Source organism: Schistocerca cancellata, unplaced genomic scaffold (genome assembly GCF_023864275.1).
Source record: "Schistocerca cancellata isolate TAMUIC-IGC-003103 unplaced genomic scaffold, iqSchCanc2.1 HiC_scaffold_1150, whole genome shotgun sequence".
NCBI classification, from domain to species: Eukaryota; Metazoa; Arthropoda; class Insecta; order Orthoptera; family Acrididae; genus Schistocerca; species Schistocerca cancellata.
The window spans coordinates 6,076,429-6,091,284 of NW_026047149.1; the positions used below are offsets into that span (position 1 = coordinate 6,076,429).

At 41.2% G+C, this 14,856-nt stretch overlaps 1 protein-coding gene across 1 annotated transcript in view; it reads right to left on the reverse strand.

Moving 5' to 3' along the window:
- The window catches only part of LOC126159972 (protein DDI1 homolog 2-like), a gene marked incomplete at its 5' end in the record, with an annotated part of 136,765 nt that extends 136,457 nt beyond the window's left edge, over positions 1–308 (reverse strand). The window contains one exon of the mRNA XM_049916779.1: positions 66–308. Coding sequence (XP_049772736.1) covers positions 66–308 — 243 coding nt within the window. The remainder of the gene's footprint in view (positions 1–65) is intronic.
- Positions 309–14,856: the final 14,548 nt, after the last annotated feature.

Below are 14,856 nucleotides of genomic sequence, written 5' to 3' on the forward strand. Positions count from 1 at the left end.
GTGACCTTTTTCGAGGTTTTTCGAACAATGCGCCACCCCGCATCAGCTCCCGCCCGCGGTCTTACCCAGGTTCCCGGAGAGCAGTGCTTCGGCCAGCCGCGGGTTGTTCTGCTTCAGCAGTGCCAGCTGGTCCGGGTTGGCAAGGAACATGTCACGGATGATGCGCGGGTCCTCCTCGGCTGCATACGTGGGGCCCGGTCCCGCCACGTCGTCCATGCTGGTGTCATCTGAATTGCTGTCTGTGGCAGCAGCCAGAGCCTCTGGAGGCACCTGGATGCTGCTGAAGTCGAGCAGGTGCAGACCTGCCGCTGGAGGCACACCAAGACATCCTCACATTATTATTATTATTATTATTATTATTATTATTATTATTATTATTACTACTACTACTACTACTACTACTACTACTACTTACACACACACACACACACACACACACACACACACACACACAATACAAAAAATTATTCACTCTCACAAGTTTCTTCAGACATGCCATATCCAGCTTAAGCCACCCGCCGATGACTGCATCACATAAGAGCTACCGATATGGGCCACTTACATTGATGTGGCCACAGCCATGTTCAATAACCACTCACAGATGGCATGAGGCAGCACTGGCAGTGGAGGGCATATATAGTGTGTGAGGGGAATGCGGAAAACAGTGCAGTCGTTCGAGTGATTTATCTGATATCCAAAAGGGTGTAATTATTAGTTTTACAGGCCAGAGTGAGAACATTTCCAAAATGCTCAAGTTTGTGAACCATTTGTGTGTGGCCGTGGTTAAAGTAAACCGCGCATGGAAAAATGGCGCCATCCAAAACCAGCACCGAACAGCTGTTAGTGCACCAAGGCTGCAGAGATATGTACAAAAAACAGATGTGAAACTAGAATGAGATTTTCACTCTGCAGCGGAATGTGCACTGATATGAAATGTGCCGGACCGAGATTCAAACTCGGGACCTTTGCCTTCCGTGGGCAAGTGCTCTACCAACTGAGCTACCCAAGCACGACTCACGCCCCGTCCTCACACCACTTGCCCAAGAAAGGCAAAGGTCCCGAGTTCGAGTCTCGGTCCGGCACACAGTTTTAATCTGCCAGGAAGTTTCAGATGTGCAACTGTTGAGCAACTAGTCGCCCGTGTGAACTGAGGGGCTACCAACAGTGTGTCTTCAACGACCATCAGCAAACATTGCTGTGTACAAGGTGTGTTCCATAAGTAATGCGACCAAATTCATAAAAACATCATTTATTGAATATATTTGTACAAACAATCAAAAACTTTCAAAATAGCACCCTCTTGCATAGATACACTTCTGGGGGCAGTGTTGCCATGCCTGGGAGGCATCCTGCAATGCCTTTTCCGGAATGTCCTTTAGAGATGATGTAACATGTGCCTGGATGCTTTCAATCGTGTCCCAATGTTTTCTTTTCATGACTCTTTTTAACCGAGCAAACAAAAGTCAGTGGGAGCCATGTCAGGACTGTAGGGAGGATGGGGAACCAATGGGGTGTCTCGGTCCTGGCCAGGAAGTCGTTGACAATGAAGGGCCTGTGACTCGGCACGTTGTGTTGGTGAACTTTCCCAGTGTCCTTGATGCCGCTTTGGCAGTGCAAGACCATCCTTTTCAGTTTTTTGAGCACTTCCAAGTAGAAAGCTGAGTTCAGTGTAGTCCCGGTAGGTACGAATTCGAAGTTCCTCTGACGTCAAAGAAGACAATGAGCATGGTTTTGATCCTGGACTTCCTCATGCATGCCTTCTTGGGATGGGGTGACAATGGGGTGAGCCACTCTGAACTCATCACCAGTGATAACTTAGTTTAAAAAAATGAAGATCACTTTCACTCATTTCCAACATTTCTCGGCAGCGATGCACTCGCATGTGCTTGTGTTCGTCAGTCAACACTTTTGGGACGAGTTTGGCACACACCTTTCTCATGTTGAAATCTTCAATCACAATGCAGAAAACGGTTGTTTTTGACACGTTTAGAGTTTTGCTATCAATTTAAGGATCAGCCATCTGTCAAGAGTTCAAACAATCACGCACAAATGTCACATTTTCGTCGACTCGTGCAGTCGATGGCCATCCACTGTGAGGTTCGTCAGTGATCTCCTCTCGGCTCTCGACGAACGACTTGTGCCATCTGAAAACTTGTGATCCGGAAAAGCAATCATTCCCAAAGGCATGCTGAAGTAATGGAAACATTTCAGTGACGGACTTCTCAAGTTGAACGCAAAATTTGATAGCGTACCGTTGCTCTACAGAATGATCCAATTTGCGGTGTTACATAAACTCAAAACAGGGTTGATGGAAACGCACGTCAGGGCTCTCCGGCAGCTTGCAGCTGAATGAGACAAAGAACATTTTGAAGTTAACAGCCCCCTCCACTTAGCCCAGGTGGTTACAACACCCTGCGGTGCACTGTTGGGTCAGAAAAAAATTGGTCGCATTACAGGGCTATTACAAATGATTGAAGCGATTTCATAAATTCACTGTAGCTCCATTCATTGACATACGGTCACGACACACTACAGATAGGTAGAAAAACTCAAAGTTTTGTTCGGCTGAAGGCGCACTTCAGATTTCTGCCGCCAGAGCGCTCGAGAGCGCAGTGAGACAAAATGGCGACAGGAACCGAGAAAGTGTATGCCGTGCTTGAAATGCACTCACATCAGTCAGTCAGAACAGTGCAACGACACTTCAGGACGAAGTTCAACAAAGATCCACCAACTGCTAACTCCATTCGGCGACGGTATGCGCAGTTTAAAGCTTCTGCATGCCTCTGTAAGAGGAAATCAACGGGTCGGCCTGCAGTGAGCGAAGAAACGGTTGAACGCGTGCGGGCAAGTTTCAGGTGTAGCCCGCGGAAATCGACGAATAAAGCAAGCAGGGAGCTAAACGTACCACAGCCGACGGTTTGGAAAATCTTACGGAAAAGGCTAAAGCAGAAGCCTTACCGTTTACAATTGCTACAAGCTGTGACACCCGATGACAAAGTCAAACGCTTTGAATTTTCAGCACGGTTGCAACAGCTCGTGGAAGAGGATGCGTTTAGTGCGAAATTTGTTTTCAGTGATGAAGCAACATTTTTTCTTAATGGTGAAGTGAACAGACACAAAGTGCGAATCTGGGCGGTAGAGAATCCTCACGCATTCGTGCAGCAAATTCTCAATTCACCAAAAGTTAACGTGTTTTGTGCAATCTCACAGTTTAAAGTTTACGGCACCTTTTTCTTCGGCGAAAAAAACGTTACAGGACACGTGTATCTGGACATGCTGGAAAATTGGCTCATGCCACAACTGGAGACCGACAGCACCGACTTCATCTTTCAACAGGATGGTGCTCCACCGCACTTCCATCGTGATGTTCGGCATTTCTTAAACCGAAAACCGATGGATTGGTCGTGGTGGAGATCACGATCAGCAATTTGTGTCATGGCCTCCACGCTCTCCCGACTTAACCCTACGCGATTTCTTTCTGTGGGGTTATGTGAAAGATTCAGTGTTTAAACCTCCTCTACCAAGAAACGTGCCAGAACTGCGAGCTGGCATCAACGATGCTTTCAAACTCATCGATGGGGACATGCTGTGCCGAGTGTGGGAGGAACTTGATTACCGGCTTGATGTCTGCCGAATCCCTAAAGGGGCACATATCGAACATTTGTGAATGCCTAAAAAATCTTTTTGAGTTTTTGTATGTGTGTGCAAAGCATTGTGAAAATATCTCAAATAATAAAGTTATTGTAGAGCTGTGAAATCGCTTCAATCATTTGTAATAACCCTGTACTTATGGAACGCACTCTGTATGTGCCTCCACAGCAGACGCATAGTTCAGGCACCAATGCCGGCTGCTGTTCATCAGCGACGATATTTGCCCACTGGAGCTGCAACTGAACATCCCCCGACTGACGACATGTGGCCTTTTCAGACGAATCACGTTTTGTGCTGCATCGGAAAGGTAGCCACTGGAGTGCACAGTGTGAAACATCTGAAAGCAAAAATTCTGCAACAATTGTCGATAGGGTCCAGATCAGAGGTCTGGGTGGTCTTGTCATTCTGGAAGGCAGGATGAACCAAGTATGCACTTACCTCCCTCCCTCCCTCTCGCCCTTTTTTTTTGCACAATGGGATCTCCCAGTGGGACAATGCAACAATGCAACATGTCACACAGCTCGCAGTGTATGTGCAGGGTTCAAAGAGCACCACAATGAGTTTTCCTGTTCCCCTGACCACTTTACTCCCCTGATTTAAACGCAGTCAAGAATCTGTGGGACCACCTCGATCAGGCTGTTCGTGGCACAGATCCTCCACCGAGAAGCCTAGTACGACTGGCCACAGCAGTGAAGTCGACACGACTCTATATCCCTGTCGATACCATCCAGAATCTCACCGACATTCTTACTGCAGGTCTCACACTGAAACGCATTGCAAAAGCTGGCTTTTCAGGCTGTTGACAGGTGTTCATGTTAATGTGACTGGACAGTGTACAAGAACCGAGAAGAAACAATAAGCACGGAGCATAAAGAATGAAATGTTCACGTTAATAAGGGTCTAACCTGAGGATGTGACCTTTCTCACCTATTGCTTAATCTGTGCACTGAAGAAACAGTGATAGATACAAAGTGGCAGGTTCAAGAGTGGGATCAAAATTCTGGGTGAAAGAATAACATTTGCTGATATTGGTATCCTCAACGGAAACGGAAACGACATACAGGACATACTGAATGAAATTAAAGGTCTATTGAACACAGAACACTGGCTAACAGCAAACCAGAAGAACACTAAAGGGATAAAGAGTAGCAAAAATGAGATTAGTGATAAAATTAACATTGACGCTGGGGATCGTTGAAGTAGACAGGGTGAATTAATTCTGCTACCTTGGGAGCAAAATATTGTGTAATGGATGAAGCAAGGAGGACATAAATAGCGGACTAGAACATACGAAGAGGGTAGTACTGACAAAGACACATCTACTAGTGTCAAACATTGGCCTTAATTCGAGGAAGAAATTTCTGACAATTTGCATCTGGAGCACTGCACTATACTGTACAGAATTGAAGCATGGACTGTGTGGGAAGCTGAGAAGAAGAAAATCTAAGCATTTCAGCTCCAGTGCTGTAGATGGATGCTGATAATTAGGTGGAGTCTTAAACCTCGAGCGGGCATGCAATTTTTTATAGCATGAGCGAGTGCATGGTATACTTTGTGCACACGTAAACAATAACTGTCTTTGTGTTATCAAGATAAAGATGTACGAGCAATCTTAGTTTAATTCAATAATGATAAAACACACTCACATTACATGAGCTAAATCACTGTTTAATCAAACTATAATAAAATAAATATTCATTATACCAATCTGTTGCCACATGAAAATGTTATCCCACAGTAATGAACCACTCGAAATATTAAACAGTGCAGCTGCATCAGGTCCCAGGCAACTGCTTATTTGATCGCTAATTATGGTACTTCATAGACAACTGCCTCACTGTGGGATTGTGCTGCTAGCTCCGAATCTGGGTTTTTTCTTCCACGGATCATAAATTTCTCTCATCTACTCGCTGTTTATTTTATATTACTGCTGTTCTCTTGGGCTTTTGGCAACACAAATTGTCACAGTGTTAGCTGAAGTAACAATGAAGGAATAGGTACAGATTCATAACTGTCAAACAACAATGGACTGGTACAAGACAAAGTTACTTGTGGTTGGCACACTATATACATACACGCCCGATTGAGGGTTAAGATAAGAAATGATGAGGTTCTCTGCAGAACTGGCAAGACTAGAAACATGTGGAAAACACTCACAAGAAGAAAGGACAGCACGACAGGATATGCATTAAGATGGTACTACAGGGAGATGTAGAGGATAAAAACTGTATGGGCAGTCATATTGAAATACATCACCAAACAATTGAGGATGATAATAGTGCTATTCCGAGACGTAGTATTTGGCACAGATGAGGAATTTGTGGCAGGCCGCATCAAACCACTAAGATGCGCATGCGTGTGTACCAAATTGCAATTTTTTGTAGTAGTCCATTATGTTTTTCTTACAACTGAGCCTAGAAGACTGTGGAGGTTGTATTTCCACAAACTGTTTCCCATAGGTCTTTGGACAAGTTGGCCAATTCCAATGTTTTAACCATACAATACAACTTTAAATTTCTGAACATTTAAGTCAAGTTCTCAATTTCTGCATCACACTGAAATCTTAATACGATCGGAGTGAATATTTCTGCAGCTTTTTCCCCAACATTTCTTCCTTACAGATAACTGTATCATCTGCGAAAATTCTGAGATCACTATTAATACTGTCTGCCAAGTCATTAATGTACAACATGAACAGCAAGGGGCCCAATACACTTCTCTGGGGCACACCTGAACTTACTTTTACACCTTTCTATGAAGCTCTAAGCAAGATAACACACTGCAACCTACCCACCACAAAATCCTCACACAGGTCACTAATTTCATTTGATTTGTACATATCTTAATGTTAATACTCATCAACACTTTATTATGCTGAAACACCATTATAGATGGAGAAACTAATGAATGAGATCAAGCTGCAGCTCATTCTGTGGTCCTGACGTCACACATTCTCCGACAGCCAATGAGCGTTCATTAATGTTCGGAATGCTCTGCTGTGAATGTTGCCAGAGCGAGCATTAAACATGAGTGACGCAAGTTATTAGTGAATTTGTACTTAATCTGTCGTGAGTTGTCACGGCTGGTGTTGATAAACAACAAAAACTACATAAACAATAGAGAGACATAACCTGCAGGATACGTGCTTACTTTAAGTGTAAAGCACTTCTATGTATGTACCGCAACTGTCAATTGGAACTGGCAATGCTGCAATCCCCACAGTCCACCTTTGTTCATAAATCGAACTATAGAAGATGAAGTGTTGGGAGCACAGAAGAAAGAATTTCTGAGTGTGCACTATGAACATTGTTTCTGTTATTTATGCAGCTGATGTTAACAACACTAATGGCAGGTATATTACACAGACTACAACAGTCATCTTTTGTACCTTTGGTGAGTTTTGTTGTTACAGATGTCAGGTGTGGTTCAGCACATGTTTATGTGCCTAATGCCCACATAACAAAGATGCCCAACGATACGATGTGTATTCTTTTCTACCATTTTTATATTATTTATTTTATGAAGAACATTATCTTGTTCACACTTAATGTGGATGCAGTCTTTCAGGTAAATACTCATCCAATGGGCGTTATACTGATACACAACATGTCACATTTTGAAAACTCTGGTACATGCTGACACTAATGTTTTGCTGGATCCCAAGTGAAACTGGCTGAAGCCACAACAACAATAATGGATTTTAAACAATTGAAAGTCCAGGTTGGGACAGCCTTAGTAACTGGAGACAGTGGACCTGTGTGTGAGAGTTATTGTCAAGTGAATGTGTTTGAGTTTTCTACTTCTGACGTAGGAGTTCACCCAAAACACTGAAATATTTCTAGCATTCTTTATTGTTGCATCTGTCTGTGACTTATGAAGTATTTAATTCATATAACATTTGCACTACATTTTCATTTAATATGGATTTGACATTTTTGTGATTAAATTAACTAAAGCATAAATATACAAATTTTGCGAAGCCATTTGCTTAAATATTTAAGCAAACTTTAATAATATTCAAATATCAAAGAATTTAAACATTTCTACTGAATATTTGTGACGATCACTGAATTTTTTGAGTTACATATATCATAGAATATTTGGTCTTCTAGCTCACATTCGGCAGGAGGTTGTTGTGTAATGGAGTCTTATGTTCGTGGTTCCGTAGAAAGCAGATACATTTAGATGGAATTTGTGACTCAAGGGAGCAAATGGATGTTAAATTTTGTAAATCTGACATTTGAAGAGTTGAAAATACAAGAGACAGTGTGACCAACTTAAGGACAGTTAACAGAGTAAAACATTATATCTTTGTGAAGTGAACAACCCCTTCAATGACGCTTCTTTCTGAATAATTATGGAAGTCCGTTCAATGGGCAAGTCATTAAAGTGGTGTGTTACAGACTCGATACCTCCTATCTCTGATGAATAATGGATTTCATGAATAACTGATTTTGAAAGGTCAAAGGTGACTGTCTTTAAAAAGAAATATTGTATGGCTGTGAACCCCAGCCACAACAAATTAAAAATATATCCCCTTGATCATGACAGGGTTAATCTGGTAGAAAAGCTGTAAAAGGCAAAGTATGGAATAACATTAACACAATGCCTGCCCCCCCCCCCCCCCGCTCTCTCTCTCTCTCTCTCTCTCTCTCTCTCTCTCTCTCTCTCTCTCTCTCTCTCTGTGTGTGTGTGTGTGGGGGGGGGGGGGCACATAGAGCAGTGAGCAGCACATAACTAACATTATTATCAAGCTGTGTGTGTGTGTGTGTGTGTGTGTGTCTGGTGACAACACTGTCTGGAGTGGCAACCTGCCAGCCACTATATCTCCAAGCCAGGGCAATGTTGTGACATCAAGCCCGGTGCAGTTTCCACACCGGACAGCTGACAGATGTAACAGCCACAAAACAGTCACCCGGAATAAACAAAATGTATGGGATGGGGTCACGCTATTAATAGCTTCAGGCTTTTATTTGTGGACTGGGGAATTCTGTTTGTGCTCATCAGCCTCGTAGAGTCCTAGAGATCCAACTGTAGAATAACACTTTCTGTTCGCAAGGTAGAAAATAAATATTAAGAATCCTATTATATGTTGTCATCGTTACTGCTGTTTACATTCCAAATACTGGTTCGATATAGCTTTCCCAACTGCTCTATCCTGTACAGGAGTCTCCATTTCTTTGAACCTCCTTATTGTAGTCAAACTGGTGATTCTGCGAAATTTCTCTCCCCCCCCCCCCCCCTCCAACACTTTCCTCCACTGGCAAATTAATGATTCCTCAATTTATAAGCCTGTATCCTATTGATCTCTTCCTCCTATTAGGCCAGGTGTGCTACATATTTCAGATGACTGACATAGACCACTGTTCTGCAGCACACAGTTACTTTTTTAGCGCAGAGAGTTCACTGAATCATTTTCAGGCCATCTCTCAACCATTCCACTCTCAAGAAAAACATGGGAAAAATAAACAACTGAATCTTTCCTGGCAAGCCTGAATCTCTTATTTTATTACGATGGCCATTTCTCCCTGTGTACATGGGAACCAACAAAATATTTTCACATTTTGAGAAAAATGGTGACTGAAATTTTGTGAAAACATGTTGCTGCAATGGAAAACACCATGTTGATGATTTTATTCATATATATAATAGACAGTAGTGGTAATAGGCCACACCACTGTGACACTCCTGCCTGGATTCTGCCGCACTGACAGCTTGTCCCCTTTCTTGATACATTCTCTGTTCTGTAAATTTTGCATATATTAACAACAAGTAGCTGGGGAACTGGATTGTATGCTAGAATCCATAATAATTTGTAGAATCCGTAATGATTTGTTTATGTTGAATTTATCAAAGGCTTTTTAGTTAGTTAGTTAGTTGCGTGTTCCATTGATCAATCGCACGGTACGGTAGCCGTTATAACGTGTCGAATGCACATATGAAACAAGATTTTTTAATATATATGTATTACAATACAAAGTTAAAGATTAATATTTCTATTATTAACCCCATTCCCTTAAATGGCACAAACTGCATATACTATATTTATACAGGGTTATTACAAATGATTGAAGCGATCTCACAGCGCTACAATAACTTTATTATTTGAGATATTTTCACAATGCTTTGCACACACATACAAAAACTCAAAAAGATTTTTTAGGCATTCACAAATGTTCGATATGTGCCCCTTTAGTGATTCGGCAGACATCAAGCCGGTAATCAAGTTCCTCCCACACTCGGCGCAGCATGTCCCCATCAATGAGTTCGAAAGCATTGTTGATGCGAGCTCGCAGTTCTGGCACGTTTCTTGGTAGAGGAGGTTTAAACACTGAATCTTTCACATAACCCCAAAGAAAGAAATCGCACGGGGTTAAATCGGGAGAGCGTGGAGGCCATGACACGAATTGCTGATCATGATCTCCACCATGACCGATCCATCGGTTTTCCAATCTCCTGTTTAAGAAATGCCGAACATCACGATGGAAGTGCGGTGGAGCACCATCCTGTTGAAAGATGAAGTCGGCGCTGTCGGTCTCCAGTTGTGGCATGAGCCAATTTTCCAGCATGTCCAGATACACGTGTCCTGTAACGCTTTTTTCGCAGAAGAAAAAGGGGCCGTAAACTTTAAACCGTGAGATTGCCCAAAACACGGTAACTTTTGGTGAATTGCGAATTTGCTGCATGAATGCGTGAGGATTCTCTACCGCCCAGATTCGCACTTTGTGTCTGTTCACTTCACCATTAAGAAAAAATGTTGCTTCATCACTGAAAACAAGTTTCGCACTGAACGCATCCTCTTCCACGAGCTGTTGCAACCGCCCAAAAATTCAAAGCGTTTGACTTTGTCATCGGGTGTCAGGGCTTGTAGCAATTGTAAATGGTAAGGCTTCTGCTTTAGCCTTTTCCGTAAGATTTTCCAAACCGTCGGCTGTGGTACGTTTAGCTCCCTGCTTACTTTATTCGTCGACTTCCGCGGGCTACGCATGAAACTTGCCCGCACGCGCTCAACCGTTTCTTCGCTCACTGCAGGCCGACCCGTTGATTTCTCCTTACAGAGGCATCCAGAAGCTTTAAACTGTGCATGCCATCGCCAAATGGAGTTAGCAGTTGGTGGATCTTTGTTGAGCTTCGTCCTGAAGTGTCGTTGCACTGTTATGACTGACTGATGTGAGTGCATTTCAAGCATGACATACGCTTTCTCGGCTCCTGTCGCCATTTTGTTTCACTGCGCTCTCGAGCGCTCTGGCGGCAGAAACCTGAAGTGCGGCTTCAGCCGAACAAAACTTTATGAGTTTTTCTACGTATCTGTAGTGTGTCGTGACCATATGTCAATGAATGGAGCTACAGTGAATTTATGAAATCGCTTCAATCATTTGTAATAGCCCTGTAGAGTTATTTATTCCTATTCAAGAATTCATCTATGGTATAGGAGTTGTCAAGGAGATATGATTTCAATTTATTCTTGAAGCTATTACTGCTGTCTGTCAGACATTTTATTTCATCTGGTAATTTGTCAAAAATTTTTATAGTGGCATATTTTACCTCTCTCTGTGCCAAAGATAGATTGAGTAAAGGATAGTGCATGTCTTTCTTTTTCCTGGTATTATAATCATGAATATCACTGTTGTTTTTAAACTGGTCCATGTTGTTAAGAACAAATTTCACTAGTGAGTAAATGTACTGTGAGGCTGTTGTAAGAATTCCCAATCTTTTAAAAAGATGCCTATAAGATGTGCAACTATAAATCCCACACATTATTCTAACCACTTTCTTTTGAGCAGTGAGTACTTTTTGTCTAAATGTTGACTTACCCCAAAATATTATTCTGTATGGCATCAGAGAGTGAAAGTATGCAAAGTATGTTAGCTTACTAATTTCTATATCCTCAAAATTGGCAATTATTCTGATTGCAAAAGTTGCTGAACCTAGTCACTTTAGAAGATCCAAAACATGAATTTTCCAATTAAGATTCTCATCTATATGTACACCCAAAAACTTAGTATGCTCTACCCTGTCTACTGATTTCTGCTGATGTGTGATATTTATTGAAGGAACTGTACTTTTTGCAGCAGAATATTAGATTTGCTGTGTTTTTTCAAAGTTTAGAGAGCGCCCATTTGCAGAAAAGCAATTAATGACCTTTCCAAAGACCTTATTTGTAGTCAATGATGGCAATATGTGTTTCTAGATTAAATTCTCTACTTTTTTCTATTAGAATTCTCAAATCTCACTCGGATTGAAGAATTACAACTGGTACATTCAGTTCTGCAAATTATTTGTTTGTTCCACAGTACCAGTGATGTGACAAAAATCACATTTTGATGTAATAAGTTAGTTGGATGTGCAAGTGAATTCAAACATACTTTTTGTGTAAAACACGAATCAGTAGGCGTTTGTGTACCTTTGTGAGTGCACGTATGAGATTAAATAAAGTGTAGTGAAAGTGAATATTTTTATTGATTTGTAGCACCAGAATACATTTTTGACCAATTATATTCATTATTTATGTATACCTACTTTAATTTATAATATATTTCAAATAATTCATCCAACTTCAACAATGTTTGGCCTGATTATATTTCATTTTTATTTTAACGTGGAAATTCTAATGAGCTGCCACTTCTCCACGGTGGATATGGTTGCTACCAATTGTTTATTACTACTGGGACAGGGAGCATTTCAAAATTCACTATAATCAACAAAAAGATCAACTAGAATTCAAATCCAGATGAGCAGAAGCACTCTGCATGCATGATAAAAAGAACAAAAAGATAGGCCTTCAGGCAGCACAGAAACAGAACTACAATGCACGAAGCATCACAATCCAACATAACCGGTACCAGATGAGGTTACCCAAACTGGAGCATTAGATCATTGACTTCAGATTACAGGCACAAGGAAAAGAGGTAAAAGAGGAAATTGTGAAGGACAGATGGTGTGATGAGTAAATGTTCATATGTGCCAAAACAAGAGAGTTAACTGTTTCCAAGAATTTCAATGGTATATTTTATTACATATAATTAATTAAAATGTATGTCACCATATATTTTTTCATTTTTATTCACGCAAATCCTATCACTGTATCATCAAACTGTAAAATGAAAATCTCAGTAAATGAAATTTGCAAGTGTCGCAAAGGACCTGTCGTTGCAAAAATGTTCATATGTGCCAAAACAAGAGAGTTAACTGTTTCCAAGAATTTCAATGGTATATTTTATTACATATAATTAATTAAAATGTATGTCACCATATATTTTTTCATTTTTATTCACGCAAATCCTATCACTGTATCATCAAACTGTAAAATGAAAATCTCAGTAAATGAAATTTGCAAGTGTCGCAAAGGACCTGTCGTTGCAAAAATGTAACGTACCTCAATATACCAGATAGGTTTAGCATGTCTGAGACAAAGAAGCCGAGGGCTATGTTGGTGGTAGCTTAGCTAAAAGCACGCCATCCTGGCCAGGCCTGGGCAGAGGAAACAGACAAAATGTGTCCCATAACGCAGGGCAGGGAGGGCATCCTCGAGGAGTAGACCCTTAAAATAATAATAATAATAATAATAATAATAATAATAATAATCTATGTCCTGCATGATGTAGGTTGGGTGTGGGGCCAATAACCACTCACTGCAAAACTGTCACATTACAAAATCAGAACAAGAACCTCAGATAATGCATGGGACACCTCCCAATTGGAAACATTCCAGTTTTAATCGATTGCAGAAGCTTACTCCAAGATATGCAGACATTCTGAAGAAAGCTAATCTACTACTAATGGTATGGTAAAATACAGCCAAACATTCTCTCGGAGCTGTGGTTCCACACATTTAAGGCAAATTAAAAAATTATAATTTCCACAATTCGCATGACTGAGGATGACATGGTGATCGGTTGGTACCGTCAGACCTTCAAGGCTTGTTCAGATGGAGTCGAGTTTAGTTTAGATTTAATCATGTATCATTCCCTTGCCATCTCCATCGAATACACATTCAAGGTAACCTGTAGCGCGAATCTGATGGAACAACAGTAGGGATCTAGAATGAAATTTTCACTCTACAGCGGAGTGTGCGCTGAGATGAAACTTCCTGGCAGATTAAAACTGTGTGGCCGGACTGAGACTCGAACTCAGGATCTTTGCTTTTTTGCTGGCAAGTGCTGTACCATCTGAGCTACCCAAGCACTCCTCACGCCCCGTCCTCACAGCTTTAATTCCGCCAGTACCTCGTCTCCTACCTTCCAGGTTCGCAGAGAGGCTTCTGTGAAGTTTGGAAGGTAGGAGACGAGGTACTGGCGGAATTAAAGCTATGAGGAGGAGCTTGAGTCGTGCTTGGGTAGCTCAGTTGGTAGAGCACTTGCCCGCGAAAGGCAAAGGTTCCGAGTTCGAGTCTCGGTCTGGCACACAGTTTTAATCTGCCAGGAAGTTTCATAGCAGTACAGGTATCAATAACATGTTTTTTAGTGTAAACTGTATGCAAACCAGCAAACTGATTTCATACAACCAACACATCATCAACCATTAACATCTAGTATACCCAGCCTCGTTCATCAACATAATATCACAGTTTTTAAAACTAATTATGAAATTCTTTGACAAATGCAACCTTATTCTGTAAAACTCTGAAACACTTACAGATGGGTGTATGTCCTTCTGGCTAAAAGTCACAAGAAATAAATAAAAAATAAGTAATGCAAAACATGACTTCATCACAAGAAAATGACAAAAGATTTGGCAATAGTAACTTGGAACAAATGAACAGTGTCAAAACCTGAAAAAAATGAAAGAACCAGCTCAAGAAGACATGAAGTTTAAGTGTAATACTGTGACACTACAAAAAGCGAGATGGCAAGGGCAAGGATAGACAGATATGCCTCCGTATTCTCCACTGTATAGTTGGACCAGAAAGAAGGACAGGTCTATCTGCACCAGGGTTTATAATAAGAGATAAGGAGAAGTCTTTTGGAAACTGAACATATAAATGAAAGACTTGGCAAGCTGAGAATAAAAACAAAAAATTAATATAACATTAACAGTGCCATAGATACCAAACAGAAAAAGAAATAAAAGAACAGTTTCACATAGACCTTGAAAGTCTGTGTACTAAAATACTAAACTTCAACCTGTTGCCAGTTTCAAGTGACTTTAATACACAGGTTGTGCAAAATGAATGTCGATGAGTATCAGGGGCATACACTTAACACA